At 36.2% G+C, this 21798-nt stretch overlaps 2 protein-coding genes across 2 annotated transcripts; both read left to right on the top strand.

The window, feature by feature from the left end:
• Positions 1-8535: 8535 nt before the first annotated feature.
• On the top strand, positions 8536-16499 carry LOC107487442 (DNA-directed RNA polymerase II subunit RPB1). Its single transcript, XM_016108085.3, has 15 exons — positions 8536-8836; positions 8971-9234; positions 9399-9701; positions 9784-9942; positions 10115-10276; positions 10387-10607; positions 10697-10838; positions 10936-11271; positions 11377-11663; positions 11913-12171; positions 12253-15314; positions 15483-15554; positions 15664-15720; positions 15814-15917; positions 16124-16499. The coding sequence occupies exons 1-14, from the start codon at positions 8753-8755 to the stop codon at positions 15914-15916; spliced, it is 5511 nt and encodes a 1836-aa protein (XP_015963571.1). The 5' UTR covers positions 8536-8752; the 3' UTR covers position 15917; positions 16124-16499.
• An 886-nt stretch (positions 16500-17385) lies between these two features.
• On the top strand, positions 17386-17945 carry LOC107487304 (uncharacterized protein At1g76070). The gene has a single exon (XM_016107923.3). The coding sequence runs from the start codon at positions 17445-17447 to the stop codon at positions 17922-17924; it is 480 nt and encodes a 159-aa protein (XP_015963409.1). The 5' UTR covers positions 17386-17444; the 3' UTR covers positions 17925-17945.
• Positions 17946-21798: the final 3853 nt, after the last annotated feature.

The raw sequence follows: 21798 nt of genomic DNA, 5'->3' as shown, positions 1-21798 counted from the left end.
AAGGAAAAGATTTCAACTTTTTGGTATAAGGACCCAAGTTTTGAATGGTTAGAAAAAGATCTGAAGTTATTTGAAGGAGACAGAGATGCCATTGAGATGTGTAAAATAGCGGGGACAAGGGGTCATGTTGAGCTCTATGTGGTCCATAAGGTTGAGGATGCTGAAGAATTTTTCGGAGTAGGGTTTCTTGATGTTGGAGGCCAGAGTGAACAGGGTCAGGAGGCGGAGAGGGACAATGATGAAGAGGTACATAATCATAATCAGTTGGTGATTTTTCAGGGTGAACAGGGTCAGAAGGTGGAAAGGGACAATGCGGAGAAAGTTAACGAGGGAGATGATAGCAATGATGAGGATTTCATTCCATCTGATGGTGAGGTTGACAGTGTAGATGATGTGATGTTTACAGACAGTGAAGAGGAGTACGATGATGAGAGCGGATTTGATGAAGTAAGAGGTGGGACGGATGGTAATCAGGTTGATAAAGGAAAAGGGGTTGCATGAGGTGATTTCAGTGATGAAGCTCCAGACAGCAGCCAGTCCCACTTGTCTAGGAGGGGACAAATCCAAAGGTGCTCAAACTGTGGTGAATCTGAACACAAGAGGGGAGGATGCAATAAGCCATCCCTGGATGTAAGTGTGTGTACATTATATATGTTAGGGTTACAATTTCTTTTTTTCTTCAACTGCATTCTTTAATGTGTTTCAGGCCCAACAACCTAGGCAAGCTGCTAACAAGAGAACCAGAGGAGGGAGGAAGCCTTCATCTTGCAGACCCATAACCAGTTCTAAGGCTTCATCACAGTCTGATATGCAATCTGCTGCAAGTGGAGGTATGAGGAGGTCCACTAGGTTGAGAGCATCATCTCAGCTCCCAACCAGCCACCACCTTATCTAAACCCAACTCAACCCATTCCAAGTCCAAGTCCACATCATCCTCAACTAGGCCCAACAGTCCACCAACAGTTACTCTCCACTAGGGGTGGAGCCAGGTACAAAGAAAAGGGGACAATGACCCCCTAATTTTAATTTTTTACATGTAAATTATATGTAAATTTTAGTTTAGCTCCCCTTAAAATTTTATTTTAGTCTTATTTTATTGTGTAAATATTTTTTGCTCCCTCTAATATTTCATCTAGCTCCGCCCCTGCAGTCTCCACCGAAGACCCAAGAGAAAGCCCACCAAAAACAACACACAGCAACCACTAGCACCAAAGGAGATGGGTGCAGCCAATTCTAGCCAACCAGCCAGGACTGTTGTAACACCCTAATTAAGGAGTAGTAAGGAATAGTATAATCTAGAAGCCCGATGAAGGATATAGCTCAAAGACAGAATTTCAAAAGCGCAAAACGTGTTAACGAAGCTAATATCTTAAGGTACAAGAAACATATGTAATATAAACAAGATAATAGTATCATAGTGTAATATCATAAGGAACTAGCTAGGACTCGCGGAGTTTAAACTGGCTAGACATATACAGACCCTAAAGAAACCAGACAATAACAAAAATCAGCTTATACAAATTTTGTTCTCTCAAATACATGCCTCTAGGCAAAACAAAATACAAAAGGAGAGATGTATAAACAAAATAAACCAAAAGACTCCAAAAGAATCCAAGATCCTCCACTATCCGTCACCATCCAAAGCAACTCACCGAGGTGGGTTGCGACCTGCATCTGAAAAATACAACAATAATATGGTATGAGAACTGGAGGTTCTCAGTATGGTAACAGTACCCAGTGATGTAGGATATAAGACCCCGAGACGCCAAAGGCATTCCTAAGCTCCATATCCATCACAAGATTCAAGCTTAAAGCATTCTAAAACAGATAAGCATAAATATACCAATGTTGACTTAAATAAACCAGGTCATCTATCTTAGGGGATTTCTACTCTAACCAAACACCGCTGTCCCACACCCTTCACCAACCGATCCTCCATGTGATCCCATCGCCACCGCCTTCCGAACCTCCTCAATCCCAGCAGAAAACACATATAATATACAATGCAAGTAAAACACAAGTAGAAGCATATAAGGCAAATAATTCAAATAGCAAGTAAGCATGTTATTCAATTAGGCAAGCCTTTACAAGTAAACAAAGCATACAAACAGATAGAAAATGCATATGATGAATGCTTGCCCTACTGGCTGTAATATCACATTGTCGGTTCAACTGCCAACCTGACACATCTCCATGGAGACGTTGCCCTTCGAATTTCTCATATGGGAACCTCCGAGATATAGTGCCCGGATCACTGTCCAGGTACCGGCGCCTGCTCGCCCTATAGATTCAAAGGGATGCGAGGGGGATACTCTTGCCTCAGACCTCACATCTCAACGTAAGCGGGATTAACCACCGTCCTTACGCTGCCGCTACTACCTCAACAGGCGGGATTAACCGCCGTCCCTTCCAGGCGCATAGCGTCTCATAATCTCAGTAAAAATATTATTTCAGTGGTTTTCAAAAATATTTTCAGTATACAGAGATTCATCATCTCAATTCGAGTCCCCGACTCATCTCAACCACTGTCCATTCATAACTCAGTATTTAAATATCAACAGTTCATCATTTTCTCATCTCATATATCAATCATCCTTCACCTAACGTCAAACCCTTCTCAGCACACCAAAAACCTAGGCCTCCATTTTCTAATTTATCGTAAAATCAAGTACTTGAACCCTTAAGTTATACCCCATGTTCTAATACTCAAAACTAGTCCCATAAGTCTTAAAATGGTGTTAAAGAAGCTTACAACCATGTTGGGAAGGTAGAATAGTTGAAAACAATAAAAATTTTGAGAAACAGGATGTGTGCGGCCGCACAAGGGTCTGTGCGTGCGCACACTCTTGATAGTTTTAAAATGCGTGCGTACGCACAGGTGTAAATTTTTACAAAAATCTGTTCACTCGCACAACCTGTGCCAGTGCCCCCAACAGACAAGTCTTCCCAACGTGTGCGTCCGCACAGGTTGAAGTTTTTCCTTAGATATGCGTGCGCACAAGCTGTGCTAGCGCTGCAAACAGAGCGCACTTCCCTGCCTGTGCGTGCGCACAGGTGTGTGTGTTCGCACAGATCAAATTTTTCGCATGGTGTGCGTCCGCACATATCAGAAATCATGAAATTCTGCAACTTTGAAGATTTTTAGATTTTTAACACCAACTTTGTCGGATCATAACTTCCTCTACAAATTTTCAATTTTCACATACTTTATACCGATTTAAAGAGTTTTCAAAGATCTTTAATTCTAAACAAGTTTCAAGCAATTTTAAAAACCGGAGCAAAAGTTATGATCGAGTAAAGTTCACCAAAAACTCAATTTTACCAAAGTTCACAATTTACACAATTTCTTACCATACACATTCCAAACCATACCATACCATTCCAAACCCCCTTCTCTCATCAGAATTTACCTTTTGTATCATATCACACTAATCATACCATAATTTCTTTCACCTTTCATTATTCCCGAATTCAAATATCACATATATAACATATCCACCAATCATCATCATCTCACTACCAATTCTCATCATCAATTCAACCATTATTCATATTCATAGTCAACAATACTCATGCATCTAATCCATTGTATTTCATCTTCATCATTTAATCACAACAACACATCAATACATTATACCTCACAACACAAACAACAATCAACAGCACAAAATTTCCAAACCTATCCTATAGGTCACTAGTCTAAGTGTCCATGAATATTATATACTACATAGAGGAAACTGAAACCATACCTTGGCCGATTTCCTTTATGCACCCAAATTCCAACTTAGCACAAACAAGCTTCCAATCACAATCCAAGCTTTCAAATCCACTCCAATAAGAACAAATAAGTTCCAATAGCTCCCAAAGCCACAAACATCAAACTATATACATACAAATCACTTCAAATCAACCTAGGGTTCCAATTAAATACAAATTCACAAGGGTTTAGTGGCTCTTACCTTCTTCCACAGATTTGGATGTCAAAATCCAATGCTAAGCAAGGATTAAAGTGAACCTAAACATCCAAAATCACAAAAACTCATTTAACCAAAAACCCTATATACCCAAAATTTTCAAGAGAGAAACAAGGAAGATTTCGTGATTACCTTGAGGGTTTCTTAGATGGGTTTTGTAGAACTCTTCACAAGGAATGCATAGTCACAAACGGTGCGGCGATCGGAACTCTCTAGCTCAAGATATGAGCTTTGGAAGATTGAGATGAATAGTAACCATGGGGTTTCTCCCTTCTTCTCTTTTCAGCATGTGTGAGTGTGTTTGTTTGTGTGTTAGTGCTGAAATGGGTTCACTAATGAACCTTTTATATGTTGGGCTTGGGCCCAATTTGAGCCCGGTCCAATCCGTTAGCGTTTTTAGTCCGTTTGGCCCAACTTCGGGCCAAACCTTTAAAATTAATGCCCGATTTTTAACTTCTAATATTTTTCTAAGGATTTTGACGGTTTTCACTTTTCTCGTGCGGTACCAGACAAACTTGAGCCGGTTCAACCTGTTCAATTACTGGTTCGTAATTTTTTACGGTTTTTCGCAGAAAGTATATTTTCTGACTCAAAAAGACCCACTGAGTCCAAAAATGGTATTTAAAAACTCAAATTCTCACTCTAACTTTTTGGAATCAAATTTGGGCAATTAATCACTTAATTAACCAGTTGATTAGTTGCAGTTCTTACAACTATCTCCTTTAGTCACAGAATTCCACTTCATATATCTCCAAGAAAGCTGAGGCTCATGGCAAAACTTCCACCAAGTCTTTGGGAAAAACTTTAAATTATTGTGAAAATTTGAGTTTTGTGCTGTTATTAATGTAGTGTTGATTGAGTAGACACAATGTTTGTGACACTTTTTTTGGTTCCTAATGAAATTTACACAACATGGTTTATGATTCATCTTTCTTAGTGAGCAACAGAGTTGCTCTAGGTTTCTGGATGTCCTAGGAATCCAGCTTTTGTTGTTGTTTCCTTAAGCCTAAAGACTATATTTTGTTTTGTGTCCATGTAATGGAAGTGACGGTGACTGAAGTTTTCACCTTTTGGTGTTATTTTCCTATTCTTATTAATGAATTACACATAGTTGTGTTCTGCCTAATATTATTATGGTTCTGTTTAATGAATTTTCACCTTTTAGTTCATATGCTGTAAAGTGAATTAACACAACTATTCAGTCACAATTTTCAGGCTAACAGATGAATTTTCCTTTCCAATTAATTGTCAAATTACAAGGACATCATTTCACTCACATAATTAATCACCAAAACCTTAAACCAAACCCACATGTTCATTCAAAATCCAATACAACTCAATTTACATAACTCAGACCCAATCAAAGAAATTCAAACTGAACCCTAAATTCTCCCCTAATTTCATCAACCATACTTCAACGGCATCACACATGCTACCCCCTGTCTCTGATTGAACCAAATCTGCGACCAGAAGCAAAATAAAACAACCCTTTCAAAAATTCCTAACACTGCAGCAACCTTGAACTTCCACTCAATGTCCCTCACTTTTGCTTTCAGGGCTGCAACTTTCTTCTTCATCCTTGCAACATGAAGATACTCACTCTCTGCTTCTGAGTCTGCCCATCGAAAGAAATTACACTACTCTTGGATCTGCAGCAACCCACCAGAGTTAGTACCCAGAACAAACAATACATTGCCATCACCCACCTACAGAAACTTAAAACCCTAACCTCATAGTAGACACACCCCCCAAAATGTCGCTCAGGGTTGTTCTTCGTTCCCAAAATTCTAAGCACCGGTCTCTCCTCATGTCCACACACAAGCTCCCTTTTCTGTGCAGACGACCGACTCCGACACAACCATGAGCTCTCGGCTGTCATGGCTCCACTCACCTTCGCAAGCCCTAGCTCCTTCTCTGCTTCGTTGGTTAGGGATGACTACTCTGATTTAATCCCAACCCTCCCCAAACCAATAATTTATAAAAATAAATAAATAAACAAATAAATTAACTTTATTCATTAAAATCTCCAACAGTTAGTAACGACTAAAAGGGCAAAATTATCTAAAAATTTTGTTTTAAGGAGGGGAAGATGATTTTAAAGTGTTTCTGAACGTTCAGGATGATTTTAATAACAAAAAAAGATTGGGGACGAATTTGATTTTCGCCCCAGAACTTAAGGACAATTTTCATACTTAACCCTTTAATTTAATCTCACTCTCTCTTTCAAATGCAACCTCCTACTCCTAGTACTTCTTACCGCTATACACAGAGCAACCAAGGGAGTAAAAACGAAAAATAAAGAAAACAAAAAGAAATAAAAAAAACAAAGAGGGAGAGCAAAAAAAAAAAGAAAAGCAAGAAAAGGAAGAAAAAGATGTCGCTGAGCATACCGGAACAAAAGAGGATTGGCATCGGAGCATAGGAGGAGGTAGAACTAATGGTGAACATATCTAGAACATAAGATTGGAGGATGAGTAGCGAAATATAGAGGAATGATGAAAGTTGAGGTGAGAACCGCTAGAACAAAGGGAATAGTCACGAACAATGGCGAATGGTGGCTTGGAATGGGAGACAAGAAACTGAGGACTAGAAATTTCAAGCATTATTTTCTTCTTTATTTTTCTAACTTTATTTCTTTGATTTTTTTTTTAAATTGGCATATTGCGGATTTTGTTTTACTAACTAATTTTCGATCGGTTTTTCAGTTTAACACCGATTTTAAAGATTATTAGGTTCTAATGTAGTTCGGATCACATTTTTCGCTGATTTTTTGATTGAACTGATTTTTAGAATACTATTAAAAATCAAATCCATCAATGAAAATATAAAATTAAAAGTTCGTTTGTTCCAAAATTTAACTAAAATTAATTATAATAATATAATATATTTTTTATAACATATTCCTAAAAATATTTTTTAAATTAACAGTTTACTGAACAAAAAAAAAATTGGGTATTCATTTCATCAATTTTTGACCAATTTGTAGTCTTAAACAAATTGATCAAGTGACTATAACTTGAACTAATATTTTACTTTGAAACGTATTAATCAAATAACTCTCAATTGGATCAGATAATTCGATTTGGTTTATCAAAACCATACAATTAATGGTTTACATACAAGTAAAAACAAATACAATTTGGCAACATTATCAATCATTTTCGTAAGAGCTAAAAAAAAAGGTGAGAGTTTACTACTAAAATTATTTTTTTGAACCCAAACCAGTAAATTTGAGGGCGGTTTTCTGGAAATAATTTTACGTATTTTTCTTATTGAAAGGTTTTTTAGCTAAAATAATAAAAGAAATACAGTTGAATCACATAAGTTAAAGTAATAATATTTCGAGCATTCTTTTTAAAAGATGTAAAGAAAAAAAAAAAACTCATTACACACGAGATTAGTGAATATATATCTAATTTAATTTATTTAACTTTAAATTTAGCCAATTTATCTCAATTTAATTTAAAAAGATAAAATCAACTCATTAAAATATTCTTTCAAACTTTATCTTTTTGACTCAACACACATATAAAAGATATTATTATCTTATTTAGCCATCCTTTAAAAAACCATAATCATTCCTAAAAATTTAGAATATAATTATATGTTTGGTGTATAATCACTAGTCTAAACATACATTTAAAATATGTCATAGCCCTATATCAGTATCTTACATATCTTATTTTAAAAGAGTTCAAAGTTTGTTTCAATTAAATTATTTGAGAGTGTATCAGAATGTAATTGTTATTTTGATGTTGAAGTTTAATATAGATACGGTAAAGTTTGGTTTTGACTTTTGATATTTGCGAAAATCATTAATACAAGTCCAAACATTTTCAAATAATTTTGTTTAATTTTTTTTTTGTTAAATGAGTTAGACAATCTCTAATTCTAGGTCACATTTATACATACTACACCCAGAGATTTTATTTTTTTATTTTTTTATTATTGAAACGGGATACAAAGTATATTAAATTACTCTTCCACTTTAGCCCATGACAACAATAAAGAAGTTTCGTGACTCACAAATTCAGTCCAACAGAATACATAAATTCAACTACAATTTTAGTCTTTATTATCTTATCTTTATCTTATCTTTAATTATTCTTATCTTATCTTTATTTGCTTTTATCTTTCACAGCACAATATTCTATATATATTTAATTTTACCTTCATAGTTTACAACACACTTCACAACACACTTCAATACAATTCAATCAATCAATAATCAATAAAAATTATTTTTCTTTGTTTTTCCTATTCTTTCACAATTTTATCACAAAAATTTTATTTACTACTTGACTATTATTAAGATTTAAACTCAAATACAACGTATTAAAAAACAAAGCATATAGCCACTCAACTAAAGTTTTAGTTGCAAATTTTTAATTATTTTATACACAGCCATTTGCACAAGCCCAGTAGCACTTACAAGCCCAGTAGCCCACAAGGGATACATAAAACTCGGTCAACTGCGCAATGCAGCGCACGATAGAAAATACGCGTAGGATACCGTGACCCTCCGTCTATAAATACAGGGTTAGGGCTCCCAATTTCATTCTCTACCGTGCGAGGAGAAATCCTCTGATCTGCAATAGAGAGAGAGAGAGGGTTTTCGCAGCGATCTCTAAATCTGATTGGCGCCTTGAACACCCGGTAACTGAAAAAGACTGAGCTCTATTGCACTATTATCATTACCATCGCTATTCGAAGTTTAATCAGCAAACAATTCCTCTGAAACCCTAGAAGCAACAAATTCCACATTCCCCACCACCGCCATGGATATTCGGTTCCCTTATTCTCCGGCGGAGGTCGCCAAAGTCCGAAGGGTTCAGTTCGGAATTATCAGCCCCGACGAGATTGTAAATTTGTTTTCCTTTGACTCTGATTTCTCCTCTGCGAATTTCAGAAATCGAAAAAAGCGTTTAGTTTGAGCTATATTGCTGTTACTATAATTATATGTTTCTTAAAAGTTTTCTTGGTTTGTTTTTTGCAGAGACAAATGTCTGTGGTGCAAATTGAGCACGGCGAGACTACGGAGAGGGGGAAACCCAAAGTTGGAGGGTTGAGCGACCCTCGCCTTGGAACCATTGATAAGAAGTTGAAGTGTGAGACTTGCACGGCTGGTATGGCCGAGTGCCCGGGGCATTTCGGTCACTTGGAGCTGGCTAAGCCAATGTTTCACATTGGATTTATGAAGACGGTTCTCTCCATAATGCGTTGTGTTTGCTTCAACTGCTCCAAGATTTTAGCCGATGAGGTCTTTTATTAACTGAAGCTGTGTTCCAATTCGATTGTGAACTGTTGCTGACGTTTAATAGCTGGAATTAGATATGAATGTTTATATGAAAGTTTGTTTAATGTTATCTTTATTGTGAGTGTACGGGAAGATGATGTTTGATGCTTATATTTTGTTTGGTGCAGAATGACCATAAGTTTAAACAGGCGACGAAGATTAGGAATCCGAAAAATAAGCTGAAGAAGATTTTGGATGCTTGTAAGAACAAAAGCAAGTGTGAAGGTGGTGACGAGATTGACCTTGCTGGTGGTCACGACACAGACGAGCCGGTTAAAAAGAGCCGTGGCGGCTGTGGTGCTCAGCAGCCTAAGATCACCATCGATGGTATGAAGATGACTGCAGAGTACAAATCTCAAAGGAAGAAGAGTGATGATCAGGAGCAGCTTCCTGAACCTGGGGAAAGGAAGCAGCATCTTACTGCAGAAAGGGTAATTTATTCAAATTGTGAATATATGATGTGTCTGTTGGTGCCCGAGACTTATGTAGTTGGTGACTGTTATATTGTTGAAGGTTCTTGGTGTTCTAAAAAGAATAAGTGATGAGGACTGCAAATTATTGGGCTTGGATCCCAATTATGCCCGCCCAGACTGGATGATTTTACAAGTTCTCCCAATTCCACCTCCACCTGTGAGACCTTCTGTTATGATGGACACATCCTCAAGGAGTGAGGCAAGTGTTTTCAAACAACTTTTTATGTGGCCTTCGCAAATTCCTCCTTTTTATCTAATTATCTCTTGCCACTGATTGTACGACCAATAATGTTTGTTTCGAAAACTGTAATCTTACGCTGCAATTATCCTTGTGTTTCTAATGCTGACATTTTTGTTTCTGATATCCACAGGATGATTTGACCCATCAGTTGGCCATGATCATCAGGCACAATGAGAATTTGAAGAGACAAGAGAGGAATGGATCACCTGCCCATATTATACTTGAGTTTGCCCAGTTGTTGCAGTTCCACATAGCCACATATTTTGACAATGAGTTGCCTGGGTTGCCAAGAGTATGATTGCCTTTCAATAGTGACATGATATGCATCCTTTAATCTCAGTTGATTTCAAACTTCTGATAATGCTTGAAGTTACATATATGTTGATTTCCTTTACTTTGCAGGCTACCCAGAGATCCGGAAGGCCTATCAAATCAATATGTAGCAGGCTCAAGGCAAAGGAAGGTCGTATTAGAGGAAACTTGATGGGAAAAAGAGTTGATTTTTCTGCCCGAACAGTGATTACACCAGATCCAACCATTAACATCGATCAATTGGGGGTACCATGGAGTATCGCTCTGAACCTTACTTATCCTGAGACTGTGACTCCATATAACATTGAAAGGTTGTCATCTGGATATATTTTTCCATTTTCTTGTGTTTCAAGCATTTTGGGGATTTTAAAAGGGAACCTATTTGAAACTTGAAAATCAGGTTGAAGGAACTTGTTGAGTATGGACCCCATCCTCCACCTGGAAAAACTGGTGCTAAGTACATCATTCGTGATGATGGGCAAAGACTTGATCTCAGATATTTGAAGAAAAGTAGTGATCATCATTTGGAGCTTGGGTACAAGGTATTGTTTATAGACTACATAATTTTTTATATGCTAGGCTTTTTTTGGTTAATATTTGATGTGTGTTCTAATAGTCATAATGATGTTGTGGTCTCAGGTCGAGCGTCATTTGAATGACGGAGACTTTGTTCTCTTCAATCGTCAGCCTAGTCTTCATAAAATGTCTATCATGGGGCATAGAATCAAAATCATGCCTTATTCTACGTTCCGGCTTAATCTGTCTGTAACTTCCCCTTATAATGCTGATTTTGATGGGGATGAAATGAATATGCATGTTCCTCAGTCATTTGAAACAAGAGCAGAGGTGTTGGAGCTTATGATGGTGCCTAAATGCATTGTGTCACCTCAATCAAACAGGCCTGTAATGGGAATTGTGCAAGATACACTTTTAGGATGCAGAAAAATCACAAAGAGAGATACCTTCATCACAAAGGTAATGTTCATTGAATTTCTCTTTAGCTGCAATTGACTTTAGTATTGTGGTTGTTGTACAAGTTATTCAGAACTCAGAAGTCTGACACATGATTTTATTTTACAGGATGTTTTTATGAACATTTTGATGTGGTGGGAAGATTTTGATGGGAAAGTTCCGACTCCTACAATATTGAAGCCAGAGCCATTGTGGACTGGGAAACAAGTTTTCAATCTCATCATTCCTAAACAAATAAATTTAACAAGAGTTTCAAGCTGGCACAATGATAGTGAACGGGGATCCATAACCCCTGGGGATACCTTGGTCAGAATTGAGAAGGGAGAATTACTTACTGGAACTCTTTGCAAAAAGACACTTGGTACATCTACTGGAAGTCTAATTCACGTCATCTGGTATGCAGCTCCAGCATACACTAATGATACAGATATTGCCTTTTGAAATTACTAGCTGTGGTATATCATGTGTCCCATTCACCTTAACAACAATCAATAAGCACCTTTTCAACTTTTTTGTAAAGAGGGGTGAAAATGAAATGTTCCAACTATATTTATGAAAATTTTGTTTGGCTCTGGGGAGACTGTCATATTCAATTGCTTTCCTTTTTGTTTTTCCCCTGCAACTGACTCTCTGCTCGAATACAGGGAAGAGGTTGGCCCTGATGCAGCTCGTAAATTTCTTGGCCATACTCAGTGGCTTGTAAACTACTGGCTTTTGCAGAATGCGTTTAGCATGGGAATTGGTGATACAATTGCTGATGCTTCGACTATGGAGGTTATTAACCAGACTATATCAAAGGCTAAGGAGGAAGTGAAGCAACTCATTAGGAAGGCTCAAGAAAAAAATCTGGACCCTGAACCTGGTCGGACAATGATGGATACCTTTGAAAATAGAGTGAATCAGGTAATTCCATTATATTGGCTGTCATTTTGCTATGTCAGTTAATTTCTTTGTTTGAATCTTATGTTTTGTTGATGATTTTAGGCACTGAATAAAGCTCGAGATGATGCTGGAAACAGTGCACAAAGAAGTTTATCCGAGAGCAATAATCTAAAAGCAATGGTCACAGCAGGCTCCAAAGGAAGTTTTATCAATATATCTCAGATGACTGCTTGTGTGGGACAGCAGAATGTTGAGGGGAAGAGAATTCCATATGGGTTTATAGATCGGACACTGCCCCACTTTACAAAAGATGATTATGGGCCTGAAAGTCGTGGCTTTGTGGAGAACTCATATCTCCGTGGACTTACCCCTCAGGAGTTCTTTTTCCATGCCATGGGAGGTCGAGAAGGTCTTATTGATACTGCAGTGAAGACTTCTGAAACTGGGTACATCCAGAGACGGCTTGTGAAGGCTATGGAGGACATCATGGTTAAGTATGATGGGACAGTTAGGAACTCTTTGGGAGATGTTATACAATTTCTTTATGGAGAAGATGGTATGGATGCAGTTTGGATAGAAACACAGAAGTTGGATTCACTGAAAATGAAGAAGTCAGAATTTGATAGGGCCTTTAAGTATGAGTTTGATGATGAAAACTGGAGGCCCACTTACATGCTAGAAGAGCCTATAGAAGACTTGAAAACCATCAGAGAGTTTCGCAATGTGTTTGAGGCTGAAGTTCAAAAGCTTGAAAATGATAGACTTCAACTTGCAACTGAGATAGCCACTACTGGTGACAGTTCTCTTCCACTACCTGTTAATCTAAGGAGGCTTATCTGGAATGCTCAGAAGATGTTCAAGGTTGACTTCCGAAGGCCTTCTGATATGCATCCAATGGAAGTCGTGGAAGCTATTGATAAGCTACAAGAGAGACTTAAGGTTGTTCCAGGTGAAGATCCCTTGAGTCAAGAAGCTCAGAAGAATGCTACCCTCTTGTTCAATATTTTGCTCCGCAGCACTTTTGCTAGTAAACGTGTCTTGGAAGAACATAGGCTCTCTCGTGAGGCATTTGAGTGGCTAGTGGGAGAAATAGAATCAAGGTTCCTGCAGTCACTTGTAGCCTCTGGGGAAATGATTGGTTGTGTAGCAGCGCAATCAATTGGTGAGCCTGCTACTCAGATGACTCTCAACACCTTCCACTATGCTGGTGTTAGTGCTAAGAACGTTACACTTGGTGTTCCGAGGTTAAGGGAAATCATTAATGTTGCAAAGAGGATCAAAACACCTTCTTTGTCGGTATTTTTGAATCCCGAGACTGGCAAGACTAAAGAAAGGGCCAAGGGTGTGCAGTGTGCTTTAGAATATACTACTCTTAGGAGTGTGACTCAGGCTACAGAGGTTTGGTATGATCCAGACCCCCAGAGTACAATAATTGAAGAAGATGTTGATTTTGTGAAGTCTTACTTTGAAATGCCCGATGAAGAAGTTCCTCTTGATAAAATGTCACCTTGGTTGCTTCGCATAGAACTGAATCGTGAAATGATGGTGGATAAGAAGTTGAGTATGGCTGACATTGCTGAGAAGATTAACCTTGAATTTGATTCTGATCTGCAATGTATTTTTAATGATGACAATGCTGAAAAGCTTATACTTCGTATCCGTATTATGAATGATGAAGCTCCCAAGGGAGAGATTCAGGATGAGTCGGCTGAAGATGATGTTTTCTTAAAGAAAATAGAAAGCAACATGCTGACTGAAATGACCTTACGTGGCATTCCAGACATCAACAAAGTTTTTATAAAACCCACCAAAGTTCAGAAATTTGACGAGATTGAAGGTTTTAAAACTCATGAGGAATGGGCACTTGATACAGAAGGTGTCAATCTTTTAGCTGTGATGTGCCATGAGCATGTTGATGCCAAGAGGACCACAAGCAACCATTTGATTGAAGTTATCGAAGTTCTTGGAATTGAGGCAGTCCGAAAAGCTCTGCTTGATGAACTGCGTGTTGTCATTTCTTTTGATGGTTCTTATGTGAACTACAGGCATCTGGCTATTCTTTGTGATACCATGACTTATCGGGGGCATTTGATGGCTATTACACGTCATGGTATCAACAGGAATGATACCGGGCCAATGATGAGATGCTCATTTGAAGAGACAGTTGACATTCTCCTTGATGCTGCAGTATATGCCGAGACTGATTACTTGAGGGGAGTCACTGAAAATATTATGTTAGGTCAGCTTGCCCCTATTGGAACTGGAGAATGTGCTCTATATCTAAATGATGAGATGCTTAAGAATGCTATTGAGCTCCAGCTACCTAGCTATATGGATGGTCTTGATTTTGGCATGACGCCTGCTCGTTCCCCAATTTCTGGAACTCCCTATCATGAAGGCTTGATGTCTCCAAGTTATTTGTTGAGCCCAAATCTGCGCCTGTCACCAACTAGTGATGCACAGTTTTCACCTTATGTTGGTGGAATGGCTTTCTCTCCTACTTCATCCCCGGGGTACAGTCCTTCATCACCGGGATATAGTCCATCATCACCTGGATATAGCCCTACCTCTCCTGGCTACAGCCCGACATCTCCTGGCTACAGCCCCACCTCTCCAGGCTACAGCCCTACCTCTCCCACGTATAGTCCTAGTTCTCCAGGATATAGTCCTACAAGTCCAGCTTATTCTCCTACTAGTCCATCATACTCTCCCACTTCACCAAGCTACAGCCCAACTTCTCCAAGCTACAGCCCAACTTCTCCAAGCTATAGCCCCACCTCACCAAGCTACAGCCCCACCTCACCTGCCTACAGCCCAACTTCACCTGCCTACAGCCCAACATCACCTGCATACAGTCCTACTTCTCCTTCATATAGCCCAACATCACCTTCATATAGTCCTACTTCTCCTTCATATAGCCCAACATCACCTTCATACAGCCCAACATCACCTTCATACAGTCCTACATCACCTGCGTACAGCCCTACCTCTCCTGGTTATAGCCCCACATCACCTAGTTATAGCCCCACTTCTCCCAGTTATAGTCCTACTTCTCCCAGTTACAATCCACAGTCTGCAAAGTATAGTCCTTCCTTGGCATATTCTCCAAGTAGCCCTAGATTGTCTCCGTCAAGCCCGTATAGTCCAACATCTCCAAACTACAGGTGAGTCATTCTCTAGAAACTTCAGTACTGGTTTTCTGGACAGAATGTTTTCAATGGAAACAATTTTTTTTTTGGTCAAGCAATGGAAACATTTAAAACTGAAATTTTATCCTATAGTGACAACTGTTTACTCCAACTAAATACATAACAATTAACTATATTTTGCAGCCCAACATCTCCATCATATTCTCCAACATCTCCATCTTATTCTCCATCAAGCCCAACATACAGCCCCAGCAGGTTAGTGAACTTCACTTAGTATCCACTCAACCAATGGAAAGTTTTATTTTCTGTATATGTATGTATATACCCTTAATGTGTCTTATTCATAATTTTGCATATTCTGTAGCCCATACAATAATTCTGGTGCAAGCCCGGACTATAGCCCAAGCTCTCCACAATACAGGTATGCACCTATACAAACATGGTTGGTTATTGTACGGAGCCATATTTCTGAGCATGGTTGGTTATTGCTGTGTGTTTTTTTTATCATTTGCAGCCCCAGTACGGGATACTCACCGAGTCAACCTGGTTATTCACCATCATCAACCAGCCAATACACCCCACAAACAAGTGACAAGGATGATAGGAGCACTCGCTGAGGTAAGCTATCACACCTAAAATGAAGCGGAGTAAATATACTTCTGTCTGTATTTATAATTCAGAAAATCCACCAGTTTGACTTCGACATTAGTTTAAGAATACATTTAGCTAAAGCATGTTTCAATTTTCCAAAACATGGTTTAAAACCTTGGATCAATGATAACCTGTTGCTAGTTTTCTAATTTAAAAAGGCTAATTGTGAATAGTGATATGAACGTGACTGCTGCAAATTCAAGCATCACTGGAAAAATATCCAAGGATGAGGAAGTCAGGGGAAACACGAGGCAACAAGGAAATGAATATGATCAAGTGTATTTGGTTTTCATAGTATTTATTTGCCTAAAGTATTAGATTCCCTGTTGAGAATTAGCAGCAGTTTGTGGAACTCTGATTTCAAATTCTGCTTTAATAGTTGAACATTTTGGGTCTCGCTTTATTTTCTGTTGGTGTCTTTGCACCACTTCTAGTTCATGTTCATGTTAAGCCTTAATGATGGATCATTGTAAAATATCTCTCTTTGTAACAAATGTAAGATACGGACTTTAAGCAAAATGATAAATCAGATTCTAATCTTTCACTGAATCAAGTGTCCCGTGTCATGTCAGTTGATCAGAGCCCCCTTTTATAGTGGATCTAAGTCATCGATGAAAGAAAAAACGGCGAGAACAAACAAAGATGTTAATCGTTATAATTAATGTAATGTTTACGTGTAAGAAACTTATCTCCAAGCATAATAATCATTTTAATAACTATCTTGCAAGTTATTTTATATGTTCTTAGAACAAGTAGAAGGTGATTAATAGAGTATTAGTGGTATGTTATGAAGTGGCATACCGCATACATTTGTCTGATTTAGATCGGAGTTTTTACCGTTTCTGATGTTCTGACTTGTGTACCTATTCTCACAAGACTTTCTATACAACAAAGGGTAGGAAGGAACACACAACACGGAAAAAAAAATGGTGCTTTTGAAATATGATTGCGATTCCGTAACACATCACAATTTTCCTTCAGTAAATATTCTAAAATATGTAATAACATGCTTGTAGATCTTGTTTAATTATGCCTAAATTCCTGCCGCCAAACAAGTGGAGCGTTTCCATCGATGAGACAAAATCCAAGCTATATATTTTATGCTGCCGGCAACAGGATCTGCAGCCTTCATTTCTCTTAATTACTTTACTATAACTGCACGCCACTTCTCTAATATGAATATGTGATCAATAATTCAATATTAAAGTTGTTAACTGTGCTCTCAGTCTTTCTCCAATTTCCCCTCTATTATGCTATTACCGGACTTGATATATTAAACTATATATGAAATTAGGAGTCACACCAAAATTTAAAGATAGTTTATTTCTTCATAAATTACTAAGATATTCTAAAAACATTTCTCTATTATAATTGTTTGTTTGTTTGTTTAGACGTCTATATATTGTGCTGCTATGTTGTCTAGCATCATGACACTATATATAAGTGCCATTGAAAGTTGGAGCACTAAGTTCTAATTCCAGTTTTTTAAAAAAAATGGAGAAACTATCTCAAATTAAGAACAAATTCTTAAAGTTTCTTCCAAAAGAACCTGTAGCCTCAATGGGCATTCAGAATCCGAGTCTAAGTCCTCGTCGATCACCAGTTTCTATAATTCCGAAGGAAGCTCGAAGAAACCACAAAAGGGGTACAAGCTTCAGTGCTAAGGAACCCTCCTCTCCCAAGGTCTCATGCATTGGACAAGTTGAGCGCAAGAAGAAGAACAAGAACAAAAACAAGAACCATAAGAACGTACAAAAAAACCAAATACATAATATTGACTCTGTTCTAAGCCCTGAAAAGAAGATTCTGCTGTGGATTGCCAAGGGAAATTGTAACGAGGGATCAAAGCAAAGTGGGAAAGCTTTTGTATTGGAAGAGAAAGAATCAGCTACCCCAACTTTGGGCACCATGAAGAAATTTGCTAGTGGTAGAGGAACCTTGTCTGATTTTGATTTTACACTTGAACAAAGGTGAACATATGTTTGTAACTTTCATTTTTGCTTTAACATTATCATCTATGTAATCTATAGCCAAAAGGATATATCCTGTAACATTATCATGGTTGCAAATTGCATTGAATGTGAAATATGAAATGTCACTTCAATGATATATATTCATATTATTAATAAGTAAATTTGGTTTTAGTTAATTATATTTATTTTCTCTTGTGCATCATTATCACTATTTAAGACTATTAAGTATTTAACTTCAACTCTTTTTTTGTTTTTGAAAATTTTTCAAAATAACTCTATTTAAGACTATACGTGACACTGCTTCAAAAACACCTAATCATTTCTCCTTTTTAGATTAACACTAAATTTTGCCATAAGTCTTTACTCTTCATTTTTCTTGGTCTTTCATCCATAAATTGTTACGCTTAAAGATCATTAAAAATTATAATATTGGACATAATTATCCTTCTATCCTCTATACCATTAAGAAAAGTATCTATAAATTCATTATTGTAAATTTCTAGGGATTTACTTAGTACCCTTTTTTCATCATCTACCTGTAAGTCTAACGCAAAATTTTCTCAACAATTTACTTAGTATTTTGTTTTAATGAGCTCATAAGTGTATAACACAAAATTCATGGGATCAAATTTTTTTAAAGCGAAAAAATTAGTAAAGTGATAAAATAATAAGTTAATTATTCTTAAATTAAAAGTTTGTTTGGGTGAATTTTTATAAAAAGATATTTTGAATTTTTATAAAAAGATATTTTTTAAGTATCTTTATTTTAAAAGATTTTTTAAAAAATAAAAGTAATTTTATATTTAGACATCTCATGTAAAAATATTTTTTAATTAAAAAATACCTTTAAAAAATATAATTGTAATTTTTTAAAAAATATTTTTTATTTTTCTAATTCTTTTATTTTTATTACTGAAATTTTGTTAAACACACAAAAAAATATATATATAATTTTTTTAACAACTACCTAAACAAGCTCTAAGATAATAAAATACACATTTTATAAAAATTTTAAATTTAATAGTGATTAAATTTTTTTATTATTACTTTACCAATTTTATCACTTTGAAAAAATTAAATTCAAATTCACGAGGGAGCTACCGAGCTAGTCGTCTTATTATTTTTTCTATTCTATTGGTCTTGACATACACGAAGGTTTGGGCCAAATGTTTTTGGCTCATGTGAATAAAATAAAAAGATCAAAGCCCAGATACAAATGACAAATGATTTATCTCTTGCCCTTAATAGAAAAAGGTCCCATGTCACAACAGAAAAAACAAAAACAAAAGATAGAAGAAGATCCTAATCTCCTATTTGACCAAAACAAGGGAAGAAGATCAAACATCCCAGTATCAAAAACTAAAAAGGAAGATCTTATTGATTTTTCCTTTGGATATCAGCCACGCTATGAGTTTGCACCATTTGATGTTACGGTGCACCAACTCAAAGGTGGAACTAACTTTCATTCATTTCATTCTACCATTTCGGGAAAAGGCGATATAGTATTGAACTTTTAAGTGTATTGTTTCAGTAATTTTTAACTGTTAATTTTAATTATAAAAAATATATATAATATATATAATTAAGATTAACGATCAAAAAAAGGTATTGAGAAATAAATATTAACTTATCTTTTAATTTATATTTTATATATTGACAGCAGTTATCATTCTCAGGTTGTTAAATTAGTTATATATATTGAACAGCTAAGACCAAAAGGCAAAAAAGTTATTACTATTATTATTTTATTTGCATCCCAAAAGGCAAAGGAAATTAAGTTTTACAACCGTGTGAGATGGAGATTCGAATCTTGCGTCTGTTTAGTGAGAAAGCAAAGACAGTGATGGAAAAAATTGTGTTTCTAACTTCTGAAGAAGCTTAATGAAGATACGCCAACTCAACAAAGGAGATTCTATACCTCATCTCATGGCTCACGCCCAACCCTACACTACAATATTCTATTCTCGCTTAATTAATTCCAAAATAATTAAAAGATTTAATTATTTCACTAAAAAGATAGTGAATTGTTTATTCAAATTCTACCATAATATTTAATTTAATCCTTAAAAATTTAAAGATACAAACTTTTAATTTCACATGACTAAAAATTTTTAGATAACAATTTAATATTTTTTAATTATCAACTACCCATCAAATTAATTTCTGAATTTTTGCCAAATTTAAACTTATTAAAATGCTTTCTGACTTTCATATAGAGTTAATTTAATTGTATATATCCAAATTCAACTCTGCATAAAGGCAAAAGCTACACCCAATGGCCAATCAGCTGTTAACTTTAATATCTGTAAATTTTCAACCCAATCATATCCAAAGTAAGCGAAATGGATATTTATGAATATAGATAAATGATCTTTATATATTTTTTATTGTATATTAGATAATTTTTTTAAGTCAGTCGTTTGGATTGTTTTCCATATCATTTTTACTTTTATTCTCTCTTCTCTTGTCTTGTGGTTTTGAATATTTTTAAAGTCTTTAATTTCTTGAATTTGTCGATTTCAGATAATTTTATTCTTCTATTTTTTTTACTATTTAATTATTGTTGTTTATTATATTAACCTAACATGTTTGACTAGTTAGTTTGATTAAGTTATTAGATAAAGATTAATTAGTTTGATAATTTAGTTAATTTTAGTTTAGATTATTGTTTATGTCTAATTAATTATATTTATTAGATTTAATTTGAATATGTTTGATAACAATTTAACTAATTTAAAATTATTTTATTATAATTTATTTTATTAGTACCTAATTTTATGGAACAAGAGTTGTTGGGATATGAAGATGGCCTTTATAGACTGGATCAGGTTAACCGACTTGGTCTAATGATACATTTTATAACTCTTATCTTTTATATGTTTAAAATACAAATTTGTGTTATTAGTTGTTTAGGGTTTTTTTTTTTAATGATTTATTTTGGTTTTTAGGTATCTCGGATTTTGTGTACCAGAAAAAATATATTGGGACGTCCGCTCGAGCATATTAGGTCATATTTTAGACGACTAGAATTTGAGCATGTTGCATACACGGTTGAGTGGGAGCATGACTAGCCATTGGTCTCTGCTCTGATCGAGAAATAGCGACATGACTCCCATACGTTTTATCTGCCATGCGGAAAGATGACTATCTCCCTGCATGACGCGGCGTACCAGTTAGGAGTCAACATCAATGGGGAGCAGTTTTACCAGGGATGGTCTATTGAGGACCTCTGTCAGCAGCTATTAGGTGTTGTTTCTGGCCCTAATGATAAACAGTCACAAACTAAGTGGATTGTCAAGCTTAGTTAATTTTAGAATACTGTTTTCGGAGAGTTGGAGGAGCACCAGACGAAATAGCGCCTGCTTCGTTACACCAGGGGATATATCATATAGATCATCGGGGACATTCTGTTTTTGGATGCCTCTAAACTCTCGGGTGCACATTAGGTGGTTGCCTCTATTAGAGGACATTGATGGATGTGGTAGGTTGTCGTGGGACTCAGCAGTGTTGGTATGGTTTTACCGCCAGATATGTCGAGCGACGGATTATTGTCAGTGGAACATATATAGGTGAATGTGGCAGATCGTTGTACGACTCCTCTCAATTTTCATATATCCTAGCAATGACTCTCTACCTTACAAGCCAAACCTTTTTGTACGACGGCTTTTATTCGAAGTGATTCTTCACACCTCCTCGCTTTTTTCACTTCTGATAATATATGCACAAAATTCTATTAATAAATAAAATTTTGACGAAAAAATAAATATAACATTATAATGATAATTTTTGAATCTCACTCATTCTCAAATTCAATTTTTTTTATCAAAAGATGAATCTTAAATAACGTGTTTTCTTTTTTTGGGATTGTATTTTGG

The sequence above is a fragment of the Arachis duranensis genome, chromosome 5 (genome assembly GCF_000817695.3).
Source record: "Arachis duranensis cultivar V14167 chromosome 5, aradu.V14167.gnm2.J7QH, whole genome shotgun sequence".
Taxonomy (NCBI): domain Eukaryota; kingdom Viridiplantae; phylum Streptophyta; class Magnoliopsida; order Fabales; family Fabaceae; genus Arachis; species Arachis duranensis.
This window is presented reverse-complemented; position numbering and strand designations above follow the sequence as displayed.

Bases quoted from the DNA above. Each gene is read 5' to 3' on its own strand.
- LOC107487442 (XM_016108085.3), top strand. From the start codon at position 8,753: ATGGATATTCGGTTCCCTTATTCTCCGGCGGAGGTCGCCAAAGTCCGA. The intron at 10,608-10,696 runs GTTGTCATCTGG...CTTGAAAATCAG, and splicing joins ACTCCATATAACATTGAAAG to GTTGAAGGAACTTGTTGAGT. The intron at 15,555-15,663 runs GTTAGTGAACTT...CATATTCTGTAG, and splicing joins CCAACATACAGCCCCAGCAG to CCCATACAATAATTCTGGTG.
- LOC107487304 (XM_016107923.3), top strand. From the start codon at position 17,445: ATGGAGAAACTATCTCAAATTAAGAACAAATTCTTAAAGTTTCTTCCA.